At 48.3% G+C, this 26,237-nt stretch overlaps 1 protein-coding gene across 3 annotated transcripts in view; it reads left to right on the top strand.

Annotated features, from left to right (window-relative positions):
• SHISA6 (shisa family member 6) overlaps positions 1 to 25,485 on the top strand; it is a 265,346-nt gene extending 239,861 nt beyond the window's left edge. For 2 of the 3 annotated variants that reach the window (XM_048227242.2, XM_048227241.2), the window contains 2 exons: positions 23,560 to 23,712; positions 24,935 to 25,485. In XM_048227242.2, the coding sequence (XP_048083199.2) occupies positions 23,560 to 23,712; positions 24,935 to 25,485 (704 nt within the window). Of the gene's footprint in view, positions 1 to 19,768; positions 19,826 to 23,559; positions 23,713 to 24,934 lie in introns of all 3 variants that reach the window. The other variant, XM_048227240.2, reaches the window with a different exon arrangement.
• Positions 25,486 to 26,237: the final 752 nt, after the last annotated feature.

Below are 26,237 nucleotides of genomic sequence, written 5' to 3'. Positions count from 1 at the left end.
CTGGTTCAGTTGGTACAGCGTGTGACTCTTGATCTCGGGGTTGTGAGTTCCAGCCCCCATGCTGGGTGTAGAGATGACTTAAAAAATATACAATTTAAAAAAAAAAAAAAAGAGGGAAAATGTTTTGATGTGTGGTAGATGTGGGACTGATACCCTTTATAGATGGAATTCTTTTTTTTTTTTTAAAGATTTTATTTATTTATTCGACAGAGATAGAGACAGCCAGCGAGAGAGGGAACACAAGCAGGGGGAGTGGGAGAGGAAGAAGCAGGCTCATAGCAGAGGAGCCTGATGTGGGGCTCGATCCCACAACGCCAGGATCACGCCCTGAGCCGAAGGCAGACGCTTAACCGCTGTGCCACCCAGGCGCCCCTATAGATGGAATTCTTAAAAATGAAATAAAAGGATAAAAATAAGTTAATCACCCCAATGGGGAAGAAATGAGCCGAGGAAAATATCAAACATATTTCCCCTGTCAGACATAGGGGAAATTAAAAAAAAAAAGATTAATTTCTCTAGTAATGAAATATAACCTTTCAACTTGGCAAAAACCACCTCCTCCCAAAAGAAGTCCTACCGCGTGATACTCGGCAGGAGAGGATAGAGACACTACACTCTTCATTCAGAACTGAAAGAAGTATGATTTTGGCACAGCTTCCGAGAAGAAATTAAACCACTATTTTTAACGTTCCATTCCCTCTCACCTAGGAATTCTGAGTCTAGAAATTTTCCCGAGGGAAAGCAATCAAGTACACGCAGAGAGTTCTGCCTGCAGAGACACAAAGTGTGGTTGATAATACCATTCACGTGGAATTCACTCAAATATCTAACCATAGGGAAGTGGTTAATGAAACAGTTACCAACAATGATCATGGCACATCCAGGTGGCTGAATGCTCGGCTACCGCTCACGATCATCACCTCCGTGATGCCTCCGTGATGGACTTTGACAAAGAGTCACAGTATCTATCTTATCACTGCAAAATCACGACAGTTTATGCAGAATTATCCCATAGTTTGGGGGGAGAAATACACATCTTTCTCTTGTTCCTTTTTATTTTCAACAACTGCAGGCATTAATTATATAGTTTTAAGAAAATCAGAGGCGAGGGGCGCCTGGGTGGCACAGCAGTTAAGCGTCTGCCTTCGGCTCAGGGCGTGATCCCGGCGTTGTGGGATCGAGCCCCACATCAGGCTCCTCTGCTATGAGCCTGCTTCTTCCTCTCCCACTCCCCCTGTTTGTGTTCCCTCTCTCGCTGGCTGTCTCTATCTCTGTCGAATAAATAAATAAAATCTTAAAAAAAAAAAAATCAGAGGCGGTAGCAACCGGACCTGTTTTCAGAGGGGAGACAGAGATCCTCCTGGAGACTCTTCAGGAGCCTGTCTGTGGGCACACTGAGTGTGGGGCTGCCTTCGGCCCCCCTCCCTGCTTTATCACACTTGATGGGATGTCTCAGCACGCCGTGGTAGAAGTTCCAGCCCCATCCCTGGCGTGTCTCTTGTCAAGGCTAGTCATTTATTTAAGATGTTCTTGGCTGAAGACTTCCCATACTCATGAGGAAAAGAAGCGGCGTTGTGAATTTCTTACAAACAAAGCAAGGATACATTTCATAGCGAGGGAGCTGAACTCTGATGATGGCAGACGTTTCTCGACCTAACAAGGGAGGCTGCTTCGCGATGGAATTGCATGGCAAATGGTGAATCTATTAATTGTCCTTTCTTCCCCACTGGGGATATCAGCTGGTGGCTGTTATTTTCCTGCACTATTCATACGGTCAGGATTCCCAGGAGACCAGTGAAGCCTTTTCAGTTGTCTTAGTAACTGATGTGAGTAGCGAGTGCTGGTGACAAGATCAGCTGAGAAGCTTCGGGGAACAAGCAGCAGCTCAGATCTGGTTAGTGAGGGTAAAGACGGTGGCGGTTCAGTGGAAGGTGTGGGTTCCCCAGCCCGCGTCTTGGCCAATAGCCAAGCTACTGCTCCGTGCCTCGGTGTTCTCCTCTCTAAAATGGGGCTAATACGAGTTCTTACCTCTTACTGGCAGGCCTCCCAATTCTCAGCACACAGTGATTTCCAGGGTCTCCCCTGAGTATTATCAAAGGGATAATACTCCACTGGGCACCCAGTACCTGCAAATGGGTGTGTTGGTGCAGGTGAAGGTGGCCTTTCTGGAAGGAGCAGAGGACAGGAGGCAGGACCTGTCCTCCCCTGCCCTTCCTCGCGTGTCGTTTAGAGCCCCAGCCACCATTTCAGGGATCTGAGAGACCTCTCGAGTGTGGACAGCCCTGGGGGGTGCGTTATTTCATCCCAGGAGAGTTCTGCCTTGTCTGTGTGAGGCAAGTACCGAAAACCAACCGCCAGCGGGAAAGAGTCCCCCCATGAAGACATGGGATCAAGTATTTATGACGGCCCCTCCTTACGTCTTCTCCCTGGCCCTTTGCTCCTGGAATACAGGCACCATAAATTATGGACATCTCAGTCTGGAAGGAATCAGAGTTGATTCAGCCTCCCTGACTTTCCTCCTGCATTTCCACAGTGCCATTCATGAGCGGCTTACAAACAACAGAGACTTGCTTCTCATGGTTCTGGAAGCTGGGAGTCCAAGACCAGGGACGGCATGGTTGGGTCCTGGAGCGAGCCCCTCCCGGGGTGCAGATGGCCAACTTCTTGTACCCTCACCTGGCAGAAAGGGGACTAGGGACCCTCTGGGGTCTCTTTTAGTAAGTCACTAATACCATTTATGAGGGCTCCACCCTCGTGACCTAATCACCCTCCAATGGTCTCTCCTCTTCATACTGTCACACTGGGGGACAGGTGTCCAACAAGTGGATTTTGAGGGGATGCAAACATTTAGTACCGAACATGTCCAAGCCGGTTTTCCTTCCTCCTTCTAGTCTTTCCCACCGATCAGTCCTTAGGAAACAAGGCTTTTGTCATATCACCCTCCTGTCTGGGAATCAACAGCCTTTCAGGACAAAGTCGGTGTCTTCCATCTGCCATTAAAAACTGCCATGACCTAACCTCATCCCACCCACCTGTTTCGCGCCATCCCCAGCACTCGCCCTCCATGTGCTCAGAACCGTCTGTTCTGCCAGCTCCTCCCCCACTCCTTGGCCTTCCTCTACAGGCAATGAGTGCCCTCCCCTGCTTTCCCATCTCCCAGTCCAAAATCACATCTCTTTACAGCCTTGTTCAAGATGGACCTTCTTTATGAAGCCTTCCCTAATTGTACTTGGCAAAAACCTTCCAGATAGCTTGTGTGCCCTCTGCAATCATATATCCATGTATTTATTATTTGATGTATTTAAACATTTATCGGACACCTACTGTGCACAACTAAGATGGGGTCAGATCTGCCTTCATATCTCCCCAGGTGCCCAGCATAGTAGACCCATTTATTCATCCCATAGATGGTTATTGAGTGAAAGCACTATGTTAATCTGCTTGGGAAATACGAAGACGAATGGTCTATCACTCGCCATCACGAAGACCCAGTGTGTTTGAAGAGACAAAACGTGTACCTCATGTCATGGATAACACAGTAAATGCCCCCAAGAAACTACAGAGCGTAAGAGAGTCATAGCGCGGGCAGATCGCTGGCAGCTGAAGGGGGTGGCGAAGGCTGCAAGAGGAGGGGTCGTCTTTCAGCTGGTCCTTCAGGATGGACAAGACCCAAGCAATGGGGAGAAGGAATCAGAGCTCAGGGAAGGGAACGGATACAGACAGAACTCAGTGGAAAGGCCAGCAAGAGGCTGTGTGCTGGGACTGTTCTAGAAAGATCCTGGGCAGGAGAGCAGGTATGAGAGAGCAGAGGACCCCCCAGCATGTTCATTGTCCTCTAGAAGGCCATGACGCCTTACCTGGAATGCAGTGCTCTGCATGACAGTCCCCAAAAAGACAGCACTCCCTGCCTGAATGCCCAGTCTCCTGTGTCCCCAGTGGTGTGGCTGGCTTCTGCACTGATTGGATGGTGGCTTTTTGGTGAACGACAGAAGGGCTGCAATGGGAAGCCAGAAGGTCGCCATCAATGCGGAAAGGCGAGGGCGAGGAAGGGCTGCATTAGTCTGGGCTGGGTTGGGAACAGCCTTTCTAGAGACATGGGGTGGGTGTAAGAACAGGTCCTATAGATCAGAAATGGCATGAGATTTTTCTCCCAAGTATCAGCCATTCACTACCATGTGTAAATTCAAAGAACCAAGATCCCTGTAGAAACTCAGCCCCGCTCTGATGCTGCAGAAGAATCCCTATGTGCCCATTCTAGCAAAACGGCCCTATGTTTGGAGCCTTTACAGGTGAATTTGAATCCAAGGTCAGCCATTTACGTTCTGTGCGATCTTGGGCAACTGGGTATTATCCATATAATGTGAATAACCTCATAGAATTTTTGTGAAGTCTCAGTGCCATGATACTTATAAATTACTTAGCATATTAAGTGTCTGGCCAAAGAAAGAGTAACTGATAGGAAAAAAAGATTATTGTCTTTGCCCTAACACAGAAAAACTCCATTTGAGGGGCGCCTGGGTGGCTCAGTCGGTTAAGAGCCTGCCTTCAGCTCGGGTCATGATCCCAGGGTCCTGGGATGGCGCCCCACATCGGGCTCCGCAGGGAGCCTGCTTCTCCCTCTGCTGCTCCCCCTGCTTGTGCTCTGTCAAATAAATAAATAAAAATCCCCCCAAAAAAGAAGAAGAAGAAGAAGAAGAAGAAGAAGAAGAAGAAGAAGAAGAAGAAGAAGAAGAAAGAAAGGCTCCATTTTTGCTGGGATAGTCATGCACGTGGTTTCTAGGACCATGCACCAGGCTTAGAGTGTCCTCCAACTGGTACTGTAACGTAAGGAACAAATGTAAAGGTGAGAAATGGACCCAGATCACACAAAAAAAAGGAAAAAAATTTCACTTCTTAAAGAAAAATATGATACCATGTCAGATACACTCAGAGCTCCTAGGAGTTACGGGAGGGACGCAAGTCCTCTGGTAGCCTACTTTTCATTTGGGATATTTTGGGGTTTCCCAAAACACTGCACACGCTCTAAATATCAATCATCCTTCCGTTCTAGTTATTTCAACTGGAATCACCTTTCGCGATACTGAGCCACGTTGTGTCACCTGGCCGATGTGTTGGGTGCCTACATCAAGAACCAGCAGAGGGCAATTATAGGATGGGGTGACTGTGGGTGGGGGCGAGGAGCATCTGGGATGTCCCAGACACTCTCCCCACACTCCCTTCTCTGAGGAAACATCAGACGTCCGAAACCTCTTTAAGGAACCCGCCTGATGTGGCAGCTTGCCCAGCGTCCAAGGCCAAGGCCATCCCACCGTCTCCCACATCCACCTTATCACATACCTGGCACTCATGCCCCATCATCCCACTCCCGGGTATTTCCGGGGCGTTCCAAGGTTGACTTTCCATGGGTATGATTTCAGTAGCCTTCAGAGATTTGCTGGAGTCCTTATTGCCAGGAGCACGATCAGTCCCCCGGAACAGAAGGTACAGAAAATACTCCTTTTGGGGTGATGACGATAACCGCTGGCAGGCCAAACACAGCTCCGGTGCCTCGGGGCTCACGGGAGCCGCATCTGTCCTGAAGACGTGGATCACAGCAGGTGGCACGCCGCTCTCCCAGAGAAATCTAGAGTTTGTCTTTTTAAGTGAATCTGGCAGAAGACACATTGTTTGCCTGTGTGGGCATGACAACCCAGGCACGCTGGAAAACTAAAATCGTTGCCAGTAGTGGGGAAACAGGGCAGGCCCACTAGAGAGGTGCTCGCACAAAGCCGGACTCCCACGGGTAGGACCCAGGGGACCCCGAGGCAAAGCCTCCAAAGCAAGAGAAGACCAAGACCTAGAGAAGGAGGGGAAATGCACAGGAGCATGGGAATTGATGACCTCACAATGGCATTGTGCCAATGTCATTGGCAACCAACCAGTCATCTTGGAGCCCCACCTTCTGACACCGTGAATCACAGGCCTGCCTCCCTCCAGTGACCTCTTCATACCGCCAAGATTTCAAAGATGGTGTTGCATTAGAAGGACTACTGTTGCTCAAGGGGTGAAAACCTGGGCTGGATTGGAGGTGGGGAAGGACGGGTGCCTGACTCCTCCACACACACTTATACTCAGACACATCTATGATATTACAACCCACACACCTGGCCACCGGCCCAGAAAATCTGCCACTCCAAGCATGAAGGAGAGGGTATAAAGAACAAGAACATTGAAAGTAGGACAGGCAATCAAGGATCATCACCATGGCCTCTTGCCCATTTTCTTCTGCCTCAAGACTTGATTCATTTACTCATCCATTCATCATTCCAAAAGAAAAGAAAAAAAAAAAAAACCCAAACTGCACAAGTGCTTCCAAGGAGCCCCAGCCCAGGGAGTATTTCATGAAGGTAAACATGAAAGAAACGTGACGGAGCTCCACCTCCAGAAACGTTCACCGTATGAATAGTCGGGGAGAAGCACCTCCCACGCGGAAGTGTTTAATGGTCTTTGAAAGAGCGGATGGAAGAGAGAGAAGGCAAAAGGCAAAGTGATGTGTGATTAAGCACGAAAAGCAAATGGTGGCGGTTATAAATAGAGATCAGTTGTCAGAAGGGCAAGGACATCACTCTGCTTGGAAGGGCCTGAGGATGTCTTGATTAAGAGGACACTGGAGTTTGATCTTCAAGGGTTGGAAGGGTTTGCAGGGGGAAGTAAGGAGAAGAAGAGCCGTCCGCGTGGGGAGAGGTTCCTGGGCAGAGCACTGAGGCGCCCATGGGTGCTGGGGATGGCAGAGAGGCTGCTGTGAGCTGAGTGAGACGAAGAGGTCCTAGACCACGCACTGCTTGGAAAATGCAGGGACATTGGACAGCATTCCTCAAGTGTGGTCCAGATTCCAGCTTTTGAAATGCTAATTCCTGGAGCCTGGTCTCCAATCACCTAAATCAGGATTCCCCGGGCTGGGGGAAGGCTCAGAAGTCTTTAATGAGTTCCTCCGGTGATTCTTCAGGATGCTCGTTCGAAAAGCAGGCTCCCAAGGCATCTACGTGTTAACCTATGGGTGGTGTGCAATATTTGCAAGCTAATGGCAAGGGTGAAATTAGCCTTTACGAAAGACTCATCTGGCTGGAGTGTGCAATATGGACCCCCAGGAGCAGAGGCTGGAGGGGGGAGGAAATCGGGAGGTTATGATAACAATTCCAGAGTGCAGTGACGGGGCCCAAGATTTGAGAATCTAGAACCAATATGCATCTTATCTCTTTGCTTTGTCTCAAGATTCCCATTGATCGAGCTATCGTTTGTGTCTTTGGGTATTATCTGTACCCTACGACCGTCCTGTGACTCACTGCGACAGAAAACTGCTTTCGCTACATCTGCACTGAGTTGTCCCCAGGGATGTCCAACACCTTACCGCTCTTCCCTTTCCCTGGCTCCCCTTCCACACACACACAGAAGAGCCAACCCACAGGCACGTGAGCGCATGCGCACACGTACACACCCGTGGTTTCCCGACTCCGCAGAGGAATCTGGCCAATTCCCTTAACAGTGAAACCAGACCTCAGTGTGAGGACACGCGCTCTCAGCTCCAGCCCCGGCGCGGCTGCAGGGGTGAGGGGGGACGATCCGATTCTAAGAGACCTGTTAACTGACTGTGATCTGCGTGCTCTTAGAGGGCGGAGGACCCCGCCCTGCTTCTCTGCTTCCTCAAGCAGCCTTGGCACCCAGATGAGTCTAGATTGTTTTGTCACTTTATAGTCTTGTCAGCGCATCGATCGAAGAGGCCTGAGCGCTAATTAATTGTTATGTTATCCAGCTCAATCCATCAGGAGGCTGATGGCACTGGCTGGGCACTGCGCCAGGGCCCAGGACTTCCTGAAGGGGGAGGGGACGGCGAGACAGGTGATTGAGGGAGTGGAGATGCGATCTGTGGATAAGTCCAGGGAGAGACAGGGATGCCGAATCCAGCGGACCGTGGAGAGGAGCTCCGAGCAAAATCTTGGGTCCTTAGCCTTCCTAGTCTTTGTACATCACCAATTCTGCCTTCCTCCCTTCTGCATCAACACCTAGCTGCCCACACGCCCCCAAAACTCCATCCACTGCCTAGAACACCATCTGCCCAAACCCCTCAAAGACCATCTTCAGAATGAACCACAATAGCATTTGTCAGAGCGAGTTAATAAGTCTGCGCTGTATAGTTTTTCCATTCCACCCTCCGGATAGACTCCCTGCCCTACTCAGCCTGCTGGGTGCTAACCTCTACAGATTGCTTCGTGGGGCTGCCTTGCTCTGTGGATGTTAGTTGGCTTTGGTAAATGGGGAATCCTGGAAAGGGAAAGGAGTGGAGGGGAGTGACGATGGGGTACCTGTTTCCTACACTACTTCCCGGTCCATTCACGCGGCCCTGGCTGTAGCCCTCAACCAAAGCTCAGGGAGCCCTGTCTACACAGCTCCCTCCTGCTTTGCATTCCAGAAGCCACTTTCTTCTTTGACTACTCAGACCCAGTTGGAATAAAGCCCCCTACTCTTATTCTCCCCAAGGCACTGTCCTAGTCCTATGGGTTCCCTACATTCTGCTCACACCTTTGCAAATAATCCATTATTAAAGTCCCCCTTAAATACCCAGCTGGATGTGTTTCTGTTTCCTGTCGGCACCCTAAGTGTTAGGTGAAAAAAAAATTCTCCATGTCGAGTAACTAATAAAGTGGATGATTTATGACTAGACTTCTCCTCTCCCATTAACACACCTGGTGAATATCCAAGAGGAAAGATGCCGTGTGTAGAATCCAGAGCCAGAACGACTCTCCACTCTCTCCTCACCCCCAGAATGCAGATATATATTTCAGGGAAGCCAGATAGACACTGACGGCCAAGTTCACTGAGCAAAAAGGAACAGAGCCACCAGAAAATGCCTAGAACACGAGAGACTTTTTATTTTTTTTTTATTTTTTATTTTTTATTTTTTTTTAAAGATTTTATTTATTCGACAGAGATAGAGACAGCCAGCGAGAGAGGGAACACAAGCAGGGGGAGTGGGAGAGGAAGAAGCAGGCTCATAGCGGAGGAGCCTGATGTGGGGCTCAATCCCATAGCGCCGGGATCACGCCCTGAGCCAAAGGCAGACGCCCAACCGCTGTGCCACCCAGGCGCCCCACGAGGGACTTTTTAAATAACCTGTGAGCTTTCAGATAATGATGTGTCGTAAATACAACCTAAGACATAGTCCTTTTTCTGCCACCAATTTCGTGATTGTTGGGCAGGCCACGTCACTTCTCTGGGCCTCTCTTTTTTCACCTGTAAAATGAAGTAGCCGAACTTGACCAGTAGATTTTACACTTATAAATACTGCAGCTGTTTCTTCAGATGAAATCTTAGGTAGAAGACCAATGTGGGAGACAGATGGAAACCAAGCTGCTCTGGATGAGGCAAGGGTTGGGGGTAGAGGAGCGGAGGCGGGTGGGCAGGGCTAAAACACTGCCCACTAGACTCTATTCTTTTCTTTTCTTTTCTTTTTAAGATTTTATTTATGTGTGAGAGAATGTGAGAGAGAGCGTGAGCTGGGGAGGGGTAGAGGGAGAGGGAGAAACAGACTCCCCCCTGAGCAGGGAGCCTGATGCGGGGCTTGATCCCAGGACCCTGGGATCATGACCTGTGCCGAAGGCAGATGTGTAACTAACTGAGTCACTCAGGTGCCCCGACACTCTATTCTTAAAACAGGAGCCCTTGAGGGACCTCCAAGGAATCCACAAGATTTCCTGGAGCCAGTTTTGGAAACACTGTTCTAGAGGTTTTCCTGAGTGCCTGCTCTGACGTGAGCACAAGATGGTCTTCACATGGGATCATCATTGCCCCCTCCCCAGCCAGAGGAGGTGGACAGCCATTGACCTTGAACTTAAGGCGAGGCTGGCAAAAAGCCCCATGTGGAATCTTCCTCTTTATTTCTGAAAATATCTCCATTTATAGCAACAAGTGACTTTGGAAACCATTAGGTGCTCCTAGGAAGTGTCTTCTGTACCAAATGATTTATCCCAGCTAATACTCTATTAAAATGTGTGAATGTGTATGAAATCTGGACACAGGTCTCATTATCCCTGCACACACAATGTTTGGCCCAAAATGTGTTGGGGATTTTACTGGTACCAAAAGGCTTGAAAGCACCTTTAAGCTCCCCAAAGACTAAGGACCCAGTCTGACTCTCCTTTCTTCCTGATCTCTGCCCAGCATCTCTTCGGCTGAGCACTGAGGTCTCCAGGCTACTTGGGAGACTCCACCAGCCTGGTTGAGAAACAGGGAGCTGGGGAGGGTGTGCCAAGCTCCTGGTTGAAGCTGGCTGTGGTCCAGTGAGACGGTTAGCAAATCCTCTCCCCATAAAATAACTACAAAGCTGGACAGAATTGATAAAAACAGCCACTTCAGTCCTCTGGACAATTAATCAAAAAGCTTACAACATCTGAGAAGCATTTATGCTTGAAACACTGCTGAGCTTAAGGTAGGAGTGGAATGTTTACGACAGTCCTGGGGCTTCTTCCAGCCTCCCCCCAGATCAGTCGGCGCAGAGGTTCTGCCAGGATGTGGCCGGCTGTGAGTACTGGCAGCTGTGCTGGTCAGAAGGGACTCACTGGATTTGGGGTGTTGGGTGACACCCCTGCCCTCTCACTGCATACAGAAGAGAACCAATACAATTAATGGCTGACTTCTCATCTAAAGCAATGGAGGCCAGAGGTAGATGGGAAGCCCTATTGGAAGTTCTGAAAACACCTGTCAGCCAAGAATTCTGTAACAGCAAAATTAACCTTCAGAAGTGATGGTGCAATGAAGACATTCTCAGGTAAACAAAGACTAAGAAAATTCTCTAGTAGCAGACCTGACTGACAAGAAATACAGGCTGAAAACAAGTGTACACCAGACAGTAATTCACATTCACCAGAAGAAATGAGAAACACCAGAAATGATCACTGCATGATTAAAGTGAGAAACTCTATACATATTTTTCTCATTTCCTCTCTCAACTTTTTGAAAGACATAAAATTTTATGTACCAATAATTTTAATACTGATCATTGGTACAGTATAAGTACACATGTATAAGGAGGAATGTCAGAAACTCTCACTATTCCTACCTGAAGTTTGGCAGTTCTTCAAGCACAGGCATTTCTCAGACTGTTGTATACTTTTTGGTCAATTTCCAGAGTATTGGATGGATAGATAGATAGATAGATAGATAGATACAATGACAGTATAAGGGAGGGAGGTTCGTTGGAGCAATATTGGAGCAAAGTTTCCATGTGCTACTGGGAGTAAGTTAGATTGTAATAAGTGAAGGGGCATATTGTAATCCCTAGAGCAATCACTAAGAAAATAACTTTGAAGATATAGTAAAATTGTCAAAGGAATTTAAATGACACCATATAAATAGAGAGGCATACCATGCTCATGGATTGAAAGACTCAACAGAGTAAGCATATCAATTCTCCCAAAATAATATACAGAGTTAACAAAATTCCTATCAATGTCCTCACAGGAGTCGTGTAGGTATAGCTAATATTATTTTAAATTTTATATGGAAAAATAAAGGAACTAGCATAGATAAAATAATTGTTAAAAGGAAAAATAAGCTGGGAGGGATCAGACTACTCAATTTCAAGAAATATACAACTACATTAATCAAGACTGTTTGTATTCATAGGGAATACAGCCAGTGGTATTGTGATTGTGTTGTACGGTGACAGATGGGAGCTACACTTGTGGGGAGCACAGCATAACATATAGACTTGTCAAATCACTATGTTGTATACGTGAAAGTAATGTACCATTGTGTGTCAACTGGACTTCAATAAAAAGGCTGTTCCTGAAAAACAAAAACAAAAAGATTGTTTGGTTTTGGCAGAGAAATGACATGTAGATCAATGGAACAGAACAGAAAGCCCAGGGGTGTCTGGGTGGCTCAGTCATTAAGCATCTGCCTTCAGCTCAGGTCATGATCCCAGGGTCGTGGGATTGAGCCCCACGTTAGGCTCCCTGCTCAGCGATAAGTCTGCTTCTCCCTCTCCCTCTGCTTCTCCCCCTGCTTGTGTTGTCTCTCTCACTGTGTCTCTCTCTGTCAAATAAATAAAATCTTAAAAAAAAAAAGAATAGAAAACCCAGAAATAGATTCAAATAAATATATCCAACTTTTTAAAAACAAATATACAAAAGCAACTAAATGGAGGAAAGAGAGCCTTTACAAGAAATGACGCTAAAGTAACTGGCCGTCAGAAATAAGGGAAGGAAGGAAGAAAGGAAGAGAGGGAGGGAGGGAGGAAGGAGAAAAAATAAAAGCCCTCAACTTAAACCTAAGTCTCATACTGTCTGTAAAAATTAACTCAAAATGGGGCACCTGGGTGGCTCAGTTAGTTAAGCAACAGACTCTTGATTTCAGCTCAGGTCATGATCGCAGGGTCATGAGATCGAGCCCCGTGTTGGGCTCTATGCTGGGCATGGAGCCTGCTTGGGATTCTCTCACTCCCTCTCCCTGTGCCCCTTCCCACCAACTCTCTCTTTCTTAAAAAAATAATAATAATAATAACTCAAAATGGATCATGGACTTAAAACGTAAAATATCAAGGGGAAAAAAACAGGAGAAAATTTAAAATCTTCAGGACCTAGGGCTTGGGAAAAAGTTTTAGACTTGACACAGAAAGCACAATCTATAAAAGAAAAAAATGATAAATTGGACTTCATCAAAATTAAAACTTTTGTTCTGCAAAAGACTCTGTTAAAAGGATGACAAGACAAGCTACAGTCTGGGAGGAAATATTTACAAACCATATATCCTACAAGTAACTATTATCTAGGATATAAAAAGAACTCTCAACATTTAATAGGAAAAATGCAAACAATCTGATTAGAAATGGGCAAAAGTAATCAAGAGATATTTCACTGAAGAAGATATACAGATGAAAAATAAACACATGAAAAGATGTTTAAATTCATTAGCCATTAGGGAAATGCAAAGTATAGCCACAATGAGATATCACTACACAGCTATCATAGCTAACTAAAAATGGCTAAAATAAAAAATAGTGACAACACCAAATGCTCACAAACATGTGGAGAAACTGGATCACTCATTCGTTGCTGGTGGGAATGTAAAATGGCACAGCCACTCTGGAAGACAGTCCGGCAGATTCTTTGAAAGAGTAAACATATAACTACCCCACAATCCAGCAGTTGGATTCCTAAGCATTTATCATCGGAAATTAAGACATGTTGATGCAAAAACCCGCACATGAATGTTTACAGTAACTCTATTCATAATATAACAAAACTGAGAATAACCCAGATGTCCTTCCAAAGATGAATAGTTAAGCTGAGGTACACCCAGATCGTAGAATAGTCACTGCTCGGCAATAAAAAGTAATGAGGTATTGATACACACAACAATCTGGTGGGTCTCCCGTGAATTATGCTTGATGAAAGAATCCAATCCCAAAAGTTACATGCTGTATGATTCCATTTATATAACACTCTTGAAACCACAAAAGTATAGAAACGATGGACAGGTTAATGGTGCCCAGGGGTTAACGAAGGGGTGGGTGCAGGATGGAAGTGGGTATGGCTATACAGGGGCCACAAGAAGAATCCTCCTGGTGATGGAAATGTTATCCACCTTGACTGCATCAATGTCCATATTCTGGTTTTGAGACAGTCTATGGTTTTGTAAAATGATATCACTGGGGAAGTTGGCTAAAGGGTATATAAGATATCTGTATTCTTTCTTTTAGTTGGCATGTGAATCTATAATTATCTCCAAATAAAAAATCTTCCTTGTAGAAAATGATACCATGAAGGCAACATTTATTTTGCTTATAAATCTGTGATTGGGGCAGGGCTCCGTGGGCATAGCTTGTCTCTGGTCTACTTGTTTCAGCTTGGGCAGGCGGAAGACGGGGGGCTGGAATCATGTGAAGTCTTCCTCACTCACATGTCTGCCAGTTGATGTTGGTTGTGGACAGATATCTTAGCCGGAGCTGCAAGCCCTTACCTGTAGCTTTGGCACGTGGCATGGACTTCCTTACAGCATGGTGGCTGGGATCCAAGCCTGAGTGTGCCTCGCGAGAGACAGGTGACATATGACCTTTTGCAACCTTCCTGTGGAAGTTATCCGGTATTACTTCTGTTGTAATGTGTTCACTGAGGCAGTCACCCAGGCTCTGCAGTTTCAAGGAGATGGAGAGGATACCCCCTCTCATGGAGGAGTGGGAATGTTCTGGGAGAACATGTGGGACTAGAACAACACTGTGGCTGTTTTTATAAAATATAATGGGCCCCAGTCTCTAAAGGCTGACCTCTCTTCCAAATCTACAAGACTGCCCATAGCTACATAGTTCACACACCATGAGTCCAACCAAGCAGAGACACCAAACCTCTCTTATAATTCCTCATTTCTGGAAAAGGAGCTCTAACTGGCCCAGGCTGAGTGTGGTATTCACACTTGGTCAAATCAACCATGACCTAGAGTTTGGCCTGTATTAAGGGGAGCAGGGTCATGTCACATACGACTATAGCCAGGAGGTGGGGGGCCACAAAAGAAAGGAGGACAGTTTGGGGCACCTGGGTGGCTCAGTCCATTAAGTGTCTGACTCTTGGTTTCGGCTCAGGTCATGATCTCAGGGTCCTGGGATCGAGCCCCGCACGTCGGGCTCTGCGCTCTGTGGGGAGTCTGCTTGAAGATTCTCTTTCCCTCTTCCTCTGTGCCTCTCCACCACTTGCTCTCACCCTCTCTCTCTAAAATAAATACATAAATCTTTTTTTTTTTTTTTAAAGAAGGGACGACAGTTTCCTGAGCAGGAGGACTTGCTTCTAGCTAACAAGGCAATCGAGAAAGCGCGTAAGGTAGATTTTCTGTAAAAACCGTATGCTCTGTCAAGAGACAAGCATAAAACAACATGACACAGAAAGGTTAGATGTAAAAGGATAGGCAAAGTTTATCAGGCAAATGCAAAGAAAAGGAAGGCTGGGTTGGCAATATAAACATCAGATCAAGAGGACTTAAAGACGAGAAAAGGCATGAAGTCGGACAGAAAGGGTTATTTAATGTGGATAAAGAGGGCAGCCACAAAGAAGACATAAGCACCATGAGCCTTCTTGTGCTGAATGATGTGGCTAGGGAATACATAAAAGCAATTCCATGACAAATACCAAGAGAAAATGACAGGAACACAAAGTAGTGGGAGATCCTAATACACGTCCCTCCATCTTTGACAGGGTAAGTAGGCAACGGATGAATTAGGATAGAGGAGAACTCAATGATGTACTTCATGTGTCTGACTAAACAGATATATGCCCATTTTGTACCCTCCAAAAAGAATATATACCTCGTCTCTAAGTACTCATGAAACATTTAGAAAAATCGATCGTATGGTAACCCACAAAGGAAATCTCAATAAATTCCCCAAAGCAGAAAATGTATAGCCCTGTCTCTGACCACGATATAATGAGACAGAAAATCAAGGGCCAAAGCTCAAACCAACACTCCCAAACACTTCGAAATGTAACAACACTCTACTAAAGAACTCTTGGGTCAGAGGGAAAAACAAGGCTGCAATCACAGATCATTTAGGACATTGCAACGAGAAGAACATTGACGAGAAGGTGACAGAGACGAAATCAGAGCTGAAGACCGTATATTATCAACAGAAAAGAGGAAAAGTAAATAGACCAACGATTTGAGCCCAGAAATGAGAAAACGAAAACAAACCAAATCCAAGAAAATTAGGAGGGCAGAAATGAACAAGTCCAAAAGCATAAAATAAGATTTGAAGACAAAACAAAGAATTGATAAATATAAGGGGTAGTTCTTGGAAAAAGAATAATACGGATAAATTGTTGATCCAGAAAGACTTAGAATTTCATATAGAGAGGGTTTTTTTTTTTTTTTTTGAACAATGTTATAGTTTTAAGCTAGTAAAGTTCCACGTGTCCGGTGGGTATAAAACAGAAATGACAAGTTGAATTTAGAGTTGGAAAACTGAATGGGTTAATATGTAAAGAAAATGTTGCCAAGTGTGAGAAGCAGCGTGCGTAATGGTTAAGGGTGGGGGCTTTCGTGCCAGCCCACCTGGGTTTGCACCCCAGATTCACCTGTCAAGCCAATTATCTGACCTCTCCAAACCTCAGTTTCCCTAACTGGTGATTATAACAACAACCATCTCCCAAATTTTTTGTTGCGCCGTCAGTGAAATACTGAGTCAGCCTCCTACTACGGTACTAACGAAAACTCCCTGAAAGACACCAGGCATCATTTAGTATTGCATTCCTCCAAACTTCCCGAGAACTGGTATCTCACGTGCTATGTTAATAGTTTCAGGACACACAGAAAATTTGAATGCTGTTCACCCGACTCAACGAAACCATTATCTTGATGCACAAATTTGTTATCTTAGCACAAAAAAGGACAAACTTTCTTTATGAATATAGATGAATTAAATAAAAATGTGCAAGGGGGGCCTGGGTGGCACAGTCGGTTAAGCGTCGAACTCTTGGTTTTGGCTCAGGTGGTGATCTCAGGGTGGTAAGATCGAGCCCTGTGTCAGGCTCCACACTCAGCAGGGTCGGTGGGGGGGGGTCCGGGGGGGGTGGGGAGGAAGGAATCTACTTGAGATTCTCTTTCTCTCTCCCTCTTCCCCTCCCCCCACTACTCACACACTCTCTCTAAAATAAATAAATCTTTAAAAATTTATAAATAATGTATATGCAAATAGAATCCAGTGTTGTAATGAAAGAATCCGACACCAGAATCAAATAAGGGAATTCCCAGGAAGAGAAGAATGGCTCAGAACAAGGAAATCTGTCAATCCACTTCATCACGTGGCCGGGCAGTTGGCAGTGTGTTGATGGAGAAAGACTGCTTTTCATTATTTGCCCAAGGAAATGAGACATAGCCGGGGAGCGGTGTTCAGGGTTGTTGGGTGTAACATTACTGAACTTTTAAAAAATCTAAATATACAATAATAGGGAAATGCTTAACTATGTCTATTAAATAAACACATTATGCTTAAATTATAGATACATACTATAGAGTATTCTATAGAAAGGACTATTGTGAACCCATATAAAATATTTCAAGGAATATTTCAAACTGTGAAAATATATTCAGGATACATTGTCCAATAAGTATAAAGGAAACAGATTTAAAGTAGTATATTTGGGACACTTAACTCTGTGGAAACTGTACGTATTTATCTGTGTGTGTATATGTACGTATATGTACGTATGCCCACGAACGTTGAGGTTCCTTCCTTCTCTTTGCTACTAAAAAATGCTGCAATGAATAACCTCACACATTTGTTATTTTGCACAAATGTGAGGATCAAATCATCGTATTTTTCTCCATTTTAAGAGCTGAAAGCTGATTCTCACGTGTGCAAAATGACAAATGCAAAAGGTGATTCATTGTAACATTGTATGTGTGTCTGTCTGTCCGAATGTAAACGTACACGTAGTAATTTCCAGGGGGAGAGAAAGAAAAGGCAATGTAACAAAGTGTCACGGTGGTTATTTTAAGACAGTTTTAATTTTCTCCTTTATGCTTTGAATTTCTCTCCTTAATTAAATGTTAGCAAAACATTCAAAGTGCGATTCAAACAAAAGGAAAAGCATTGCACTTGTAAACAAAATATCTAAATGCGAGACGTTTATCCTGCTTGCAAATGCATCTGTAGAGAAAAATGATAAGGACTACCGCGAATAAGATATTTAGAGAGTTTTTTTTTACAGTTTGGAAATGGGTAGGCCAATAACATATATTCAAATGAAAATCGGTAGGAATATTCGTTTTAAAAAATGTGTGTGAATGTGTTGAGCTCAAGGCACAGAGCACAACTGATGACCAGGAGTTATTAACTGAACTGAATTGGTGCCCCTTTCCTTGGTGGCACCTAGACTCTTAAGACAGAAGATTAGGAGTGTTTCTGTCTAACTGCCACTCACCGTCAATCATTCCACTGGGCTCTTCCATTTTTCGCAGCTGTCTCTGCTGCTGCCATATTCCCTAAAAACAAACCAAAAAATAACAACAACAGAGAGCAATGAAATTGGTTTCTTCCTTGCCTCTGGGGAAGAAGCAAAAGGGGGGGAAAATGATCCTTTATCTCCCTTCCGGGATTCTCTTCTCTTGCTTATATCCAGGTCCAGTGTAGAATTGATTCAACCTTTGGCAAATGGTTTTTTCCCTGGATATAACTTAATATTTGGTCTTGGGAGGGAAGAATACGATTATGTGAGAAACTCTGGCTTGCTGCCCAAAGCCACATCCTTATTGGATAATGTCCATGACTATTTAAAGAGTCTGAACCAAAGGAATGATGTCATGATTCCACTGGTAGGGAAAATTTTGTCTGGTAGGAGTACCCAGGATGATTTGTCTTGGAAATGCCCAGGGACTAGAGCTCAGAGGAATCTGGACACAAAGATACATTGTATTATGGGCCTGGATTTCGGAGGTGCCTACAGAAACTGATTGTGAACTCACCGGATATAGAGGATGAGGGGAGGAAAATGGTGGACCATGACTGGGGTTTTCAAGCCCATAGAACATTAGTGCCCTGGACAGACAGAAGCTTGACCATTGGACAATAACATGATGAGAATGCTCGGCTCACTTTGGGACACAGTGGTTTGGAATGTCTGTAAGCTGTTTAGAGTCAAACCCTATAGCCTCAAACAAGAGGTGTATTTGAGAACTATCAGTTTGGGCAAGAAGGTAGAGCCCTCGTGAAGCATCAGTCTGTCGGGAATACAAGAGGCGAAGGGGTCTGGTGAGGGGGGTGAATAGAGAGCAGCCAGGGGCTGTGATGCCAGGGGGAGAAAAGATGGTTTCAAGAGCGAGACGAAAGGAAACAGAAGCAGACCTTCTAGCCCCGAGAGGATGGCACGGCTGTAAACCATGGTTTAGATAAACTTAAGCAAAGACTTCATGCCCCCTTCCCCCCTTGCTTTAGTTGAAATCAGAGGCAAAAAGACAATGTTGAATTGAAGTAATAACATAGGGATGAAGTGTTATTTCGTGGCAAAACCATGGCTGCATTGAGTTTCAGAAGCCCTTAGAATGCCTTGAACTCTGTGCTTTGGCAATGGGCACCCTATTGATTTTGTGACTCGTTCAATCCATGTGGACTTGGCCATTTATAGTGAAAAGAAATGCTTTTGAAATGTCGGGCTGTGTCATGCAGGGGCAGGACAGAGCCTAGAACCCTGGACTCCTGACCCCAAGCAGGGGACAGTTCACGTCAGCTTGCCCCCTCTCGGGAGGCACCCAGACACCTGTGTATAAAGGCCCAGGACGAATCGAATCAAAGCCCGTAAAGGTGTAAGCATCTTAAGCTGGGGCTAACCACACCCTAAAACACCCCTGCCCCCCAAAAGGATCTGCTTCCCTTGCCCAGTTCCCCACCCCATGTGTGTGGGGTGTTTTGCCAAATGGCCCTCAGTCTCCCTTCTCCTCCACCCACCTCCACCCCAACAAACCCCTGTTGCCGGTCAGCCAGATCCACAGATGTGAGCGGGTCTCCATGGTGACAGAGGAAGCCTTGGTGCAGAAGGAGACAGACACAAGCAGCAGAGGGAAGGTTCTTTGCGCCTTACACACCGCCTCCTGCCCTTCGCGTTTCCAGGGCATCGAAGTTGCCCAGGCTTTTCAGAAGGGCACCCTTGGACACAGACAAGCGTATCAGGTGTCAAAGAGACACGCTGTTGTGCGGGAGAGACAATGAAATGCCTGAACTCTTCTTTAAACATCTCTTTTCTATGATTTCCAGGTGACCATCAGTATAACCATCCGATTTTAAGCAGTGCTGCCCAGACCCCTACACATGGTGAGAGACGGCTGTGAGCGCTCCGCGTTCCATCCCCATTCCGAGTGGTTCCATCCTGACTACTGATGCGCGTCAGGCATCAGACATATGGTCATGACTCACTGATGCCCACGAGGTGTAAGGAGCCCACAAGGGCTCAGTCCCACCCTTAGACCGTTGACCTCCTCATGTCCTGTCTCTGACACCGGAAGGATCTTCCAGCATGCAAAGGAAGGCATGAGACCCTTCCTTAGCCCACTCTCATGCACAATCTAGATCACTTCCTGCGGTCATCGATTCCATATGTCCACAGCAAGAAGGGAGCACTCGCCTTGGCCTGAGGCTGCTTGTGGTACCATTGGCTAATGGCATGGGACTTGGCATAAACCCCATCAATCCACCCCAAACCAAGTAAGATTTGCTAACACTCAAAACCAGACCGGGTGACCTGAGCGTTCGCCCCTGGGCAGGGGAGGAAACTCGAGGCTGTAGAGAGCAGGAGTGTGAGAACAGCGCCAGAGGCTTACAAAGCCACGTTTCCTTCCTATCACTTCCTCCTGCCAGGTCGCAAGGTAACATCTGGAACTGCAGAGAAAAACTATTTTGGGGACCGGCTCAAAGCTTGGTAGCACACAAGACAGTCATGTAAATTATGAACTATCAGTCATCGCTCTGTCTTTGCTCTGAAGGAGTAAAAACACCATTAAATTTTAGGGAGAGAGAAACTCAAAACAAAGATAAAATCTGCAGCTCGCTTAGCAGAGCCTCCTGTGAGATTATGCACTGACGTGTGGAGTATTATAATCAGGAGGTTAAAACTGGACTATTTTGATGTCCTTCTCTAGGGCTAGGTCCCTGGTGGAAATAGGTGACAAAGGCAATAGTTTAATAAGCCATTTCAGGTTGCAGGGTCTAGGGGAAAAAAACAGAACTGGAAGACATTGGAGAGATCCGTTAAGAAGCAGCAGGTCCCGGGGGGATGTGGACAGCGGGAAAAGACAGACGGGTTCAGATAGAAAACACGGCGGAGAAAGAATCGGGAAAACTTTGTCACTCACTGAATATGGCGGACATGAATATGGCCGACGAGAGTCAACTGTGAGTAAAATGGCGAGCCGTGCTCCATTAGAAGAGCGGGGGTTCTTAGGAACACAATCTGGAGAGGCAGGAAAGCAGCCAGTGTGTAGGGGAGATGAAGCTGTCCATGGTGCATTTGGATGTGGACATCTGAAGCTGCAGAGGACCACAGGAGGGTCAAGAAAAATGATTTAGCAGGCAGCTAGAAATGCAGACGGGCAGTCTGGAGGCAGGTTACAGCTGAAGATGTCAGGGATGTTTTGGAAGCAGGAACAGACGCCCTGGGAGTGGGGGCACAGACTGTGCGGAGAAGGCTGAAAGAGGAAAGCAGAAGGCAGAAGCAGAGAGCCTCGGGGATGCCCATGGTGATGACACAGTTGTAGGAAGAGGAGCCAGAAAAGGCAAACGAGGAATGCTCTGCTCACTCCTGAACATTCTGGAAGGATAAGTAGGAGCTGGGTTTCTCCAGAAGCCAACACAAGCCCAGCCTCCTGAGGACAGAAGGAGGAGCCATTCTTCCCTACTCCTCTCCCTGTCTTTTTTTTTTCCCAGCTGGTACAAGGGGGCGAGGTCAGGTAGATCTGGTCCATGCCCTTGAGCAGCTCACAGCCTGGTGGGAGCAGGGTTTTCTCTGTATCTCTTCCTTGGAGGCTACACTTTCCCCCAGGAGCTGGCAGAGTGACCACCAAAGGGCAAGGTGGCCTGTGTCAACTTGATTAACCAAAGAGCATTAACTGGGTCCTGATTCGGGGCCAAACGCTACGAAGGCAACAAATTGGAAAGCAAGATTTCTGCTGTCAAGGACATTGCCGTCTTTGGCTATCAACAAGACCAGCTCAAGTAAACTGATCAGAGATCACACAGACACTAAACTGGGTGGGATTGCCACGAAGAGGAATAGGGGCTTGAAGACCAGATATCACCGTGGGCTGAAAAGCTGTGACATCGCCTTAGCGAGGAGTCTTGAGTGAAGAGAGAATCTGGACAGGGATGAGTAAGGAAGGACATTGCGATAGGAGAGAGAGCATGAGCAAGGGGGCGGGGGTAATCAGGGTGGAGACAGAAGACAAACAAGAGCTGGCCTCGGCTCAGCAGCATGAGTTGGAGAACAGTGGGGTTGGGGAGAAGAGCATCCAGAAACGTTGCGTTTGGAAGTGGATGAGCTGAGCTATGCCCTCGGTGGGAGTACGATGCCAAGAGGCAGAGGGAAGTTTATTCTTCTCCAGCATCACCCAAAGTGAAGATAGGAGAGCTAGGGGACCAGTGGCTGTTACCCAGCTCTGGACAGCAGTACTCCCAGCTTCCTGCCCACTCCACTTGCTGGCATCCGTCCTGATCCATGCCAGGGAGGCTCTTTCTGAACAGCATGTTCTGATCTCTCGGGGATGTAGAGCGTCCCTCACCCCCTCACATATGTACCGAGCTGGCATGAACACCAGCTCATTGGCTGGGCTCCCCTGGCTCCATCCCCAGTGTCTGGGGCGACCAGTGAAGGCAGGAAGGATAGAGAAGCTGGGAGTTCCCTGGAGTGAGGCTGCCCTTGGACCAAGCCTAGCAGGTGCTTCTCTTTGCCCCCCAGTTCCCAGGATTCCTGACTTCCATAGTTTGGCACTCTTTGACGAGAGGCAGGGGGAGCCACCGTCTGGCCATTCTTGGGGGGTCCCAAACCAAAGAGGATGAAGGGACAATGAGAGAGCCACCTGCCTACCTCATTTCGGGGAATGGTACCACTGTTGACTTCCCGCTGAGGCACAGCAAGTCCGTCAAGCACCAAGGCATGCTCGCTTCCGTCCTTCCCAAGCACTCCCTCGCCCCTACCTGCATCTCCTCTCTCCTCCCAACCACAGAGCCACGCTCACCTCATTCACCTCATTAATCATCCAGCTCATCGCCTGCTCATCCTTTCTTCCATTCCTCCTCCTGTTCCTTTCCCTCCTGGTCTCTGGCATTGAACACACTCCCTTCTCTCTCTTCAGAGTGTGGAATCTCCAGGCTCTGTCTCAAGGGAAGGAGGGAGGAAAGGGGACTGAGGTGCTAAGCATTTTGCCTGCATTCTTCCCTCCAGGGGCTCAGAGATAGCCAAGGGGGCCTTAGGGGAAAGTACTGTAGGAGGAGGAAGTAATTTTGTAGCTCACAGTGGCCTGTTGGGTGCAGGGCTTGGGGAGGCCCAAGGCTAAAGGAGGTGATGTGAGGGACAGAATGAGGGATGGAATGACATCATAGACCGTGTGGGATAGCGTCTTAGTGGAGCTGGAGTCCTGGACCCAGTTCTATGGGTATGTGGACAAGACCAGTCACTCCACCTCTTTCAAATTCAGTTTTTTTCTGAGCCTGAGAGCTATGTGGGAAAGGACAGAACTTTCAAACCAAAGTAGACCATTTTATGAGCCCCCCTCAGCTCTATCAGGCTTATGTTTTCATCAGACACATATGGGGAGGAGTTTGCCATTCAAGGAAGGGCAAGCCACCAGCATGGCCAGTGACAGCGAACACAGCACCTGCCCCCAGGCTTCTAGATAGCTGGGACTGGGTATGAGGGACTGAGTCACCAGCACCACCCATGTCCTAGTGCAGGGGGCCAGGAAAGCAGGATGAGGAGTGAGAGCTAGAACCTGGACCCTCCCCTCCACCTGCCCTGTGTCCTCACGAATGCCATGCACCCCTCCCTTCTTTTGCAGAGAAACCACGGATGAACAACATCCTGACATCGGCAACCGAGCCCTATGACCTCTCCTTCTCCCGCTCCTTCCAGAACTTGGCCCACCTGCCCCCATCCTACGAGTCTGCAGTGAAGACCCACCCCAGCAAGTACTCATCCTTGAAGAGACTCAGTAAGTGGGGTTTTCTCGGGCTTAGGGTCTGCTTCTGGGGCCTCTGTGACATCCTCTCGTGTGTTTCTCTCTTGCCCTACCCCTGAGGGGACAGGTGTGGGGTTCCAAGAATAAAGAGTGAGGCTATGTGAGTCTAGGGAGGTTCCGGACATGGGTGGGTTTAAGACCCATGAAGACAATGTCAAGAAGGTACACGGCAGGAGAGCTCTTCTTTCCTAGCTTTCTAACCCTTGGACCTTCTGCCTCCATGTCCCCATGGGGGCTCTTTTCATGACCACCCAACAGTGGGCCTGAGCCTTTGCTTGACGCTATGGGGGCGACCTACCCTGATGGAATTCATCCCACGGGTCTCCAAGTTGGAATGGTGAATTTCTACGGCTAGAAGCGGGGGTCCCTGGTGATCTGAGGAATCTGATGAATGGTGGGGAAGAGGGAGGCAGGATCAACCCATCCAGGACCCTCTGGGCAAACTGTAGAGCCGTCAGCATGCCCACGTTCTGCAGAGATTTGGAAAACCGTAGGAAGCCTCGTCCCTGGAATTTGGGGCAAAGCAGGCTGGTGTGCGTCCTGCGGAAGTTCAAGGGTAGAGTGGTCCGGATTGAGTGAGGTCCACATAGAGGACTGTTCTGGGCTGCTCAGCAGCGAAGCAGGTGTTGGCTTGATTCTGTGCAGGCGTGGGGCTGGAGGCCCGTGTGTTGGCTTCCTAGCCAGAGAAGGTGTTACTATGTTCCTAAGTTACCAGCCAAGCATGTTCACGAGTGCCTCCTGGTTGGAGCTTCCTTGGAGGAGAGGCTCTGAACCCTGTCAGAAGGCCACCAACTGCCTCTCCAGTGTTTCAGCCAGAGCTGTCCTGTTTCGGGACCATACTGTGGTCGAAACAGCCCTAGAGCAGGATCTTGGGGGCTTGGCCATGCCAGCCACTCTGCCCTGAGCTCCCTGGGGACCTTCAGGAAGTCCCTGCACCCCTGGATGCTCAGGGTGGTCCTGGACCAGAGGCATCAGCATTGCTCGGAGCCCATGAGAGTTGCAGACTCTCGGGTCCACTACCGGCCGGGACATTTGAATCAGAATCTGCATTTCACAAGCCCCCCGGGGACTGGCTTTGCACATTCAGCCAGAGAAGTTCTCCTCCACCTTTCTGGGCCGTGGGGTCTTTGTTCAGGTCTGGCCGCGCTGTCACAGTGTCAGCCCAGCTGACGTCTCTCTCTCTCCCTCTCCCCAGCGGACAAGGAAGCTGATGAGTATTACATGAGGCGGCGGCACCTGCCCGACCTGGCTGCCCGTGGCACCCTTCCCCTCAACGTCATCCAGATGTCCCAGCAGAAGCCCTTACCTCGAGAGAGACCGCGGCGGCCCATCCGGGCCATGTCACAGGACAGGGTCCTGTCCCCGGAGCGGGGCCTGCCCGACGACTTCGGCTTGCCCTACGACCGCATCCTGTCCGACGAGCAGCTGCTGTCCACGGAGCGCCTGCACTCCCAGGACCCGCTGCTGTCCCCGGAGCGGACGGCCTTCCCCGAGCAGTCCCTGTCGCGGGCCATCTCGCACACGGACGTCTTTGTGTCCACGCCCGTGCTGGACCGCTACCGCATGACCAAGATGCACTCCCATCCCAGTGCCTCCAGTAACTCCTATGCCACCCTGGGCAAGAGCCAGACGGCCGCCAAGCGCCAGGCCTTCGCCTCCCGCAGACACAACACGGTGGAGCAGCTGCACTACATCCCTGGCCACCACACCTGCTACACAGCCAGCAAGACGGAAGTGACCGTGTGACTGGCGGGCCGGGGCGGGGCCGCCGGGCGGGGCGGGGCGGGGCCAGGAGGGGCCTGGCGCGGAGCCTCTGGCCCCGGGCGGCTCCCCTCCCTCGTCCCCTCTGCAGGAGGAGGGGGTGGGCCGCCTCTGCCCAGAAAGCCATACCCCCGGGGGGACACAGCCCGGTGGCTTGGCACAGCACACTCAGACTTGGGATCTAGAGCGATCTCTCTCACTCTCGCAGAAGCATCGAGGGGAGTGAGGCGAGGGGCTAGGCCCCAGTCCCACCCCCCCACCCCCACCACTAACTCCCTTTCAGCCCCTTGTCCCTCTCCCCCTCCAGGGGGCTCAGCGGCGGGTTCTGTCAGCCAAGAGACCCTGGCCTCACCGTGGTCCGAAGCCGCCTGGGTCTGGACTGGCCAGCAGGTGCAGTCAACGGGCTGACCAAATAGGCTACTTGGTCTCGTGCATTTACCTACAACCACGTCACAGGAATCTTCTAGTGCCTACAAACTGCCTGCTCGCTCTCTCAGAGCCAGGGAGCTGCTGTGTCCATAAGCACAATAACGTTCTCTTCTGCCTGCTGGAACGCTCTGGTCCCCACTGAGTGGCCCTTCCTTCGTTGACCCCCCTCGGGACACCCCCTGCCCTGTGCCCCTCCCCCAAGGCCCGGGATGGGGAGGGGTTCCCTTTCTTCAGCTGCCTCCCCAATGTTGGGAACCCCCCAGTTCTAGCTGGCTGCCCCCCCCCACAGGCCCTCCCGACCCCCTCCT

Source organism: Ursus arctos, unplaced genomic scaffold (genome assembly GCF_023065955.2).
Source record: "Ursus arctos isolate Adak ecotype North America unplaced genomic scaffold, UrsArc2.0 scaffold_14, whole genome shotgun sequence".
Taxonomy (NCBI): Eukaryota; Metazoa; Chordata; class Mammalia; order Carnivora; family Ursidae; genus Ursus; species Ursus arctos.
This window is presented reverse-complemented; position numbering and strand designations above follow the sequence as displayed.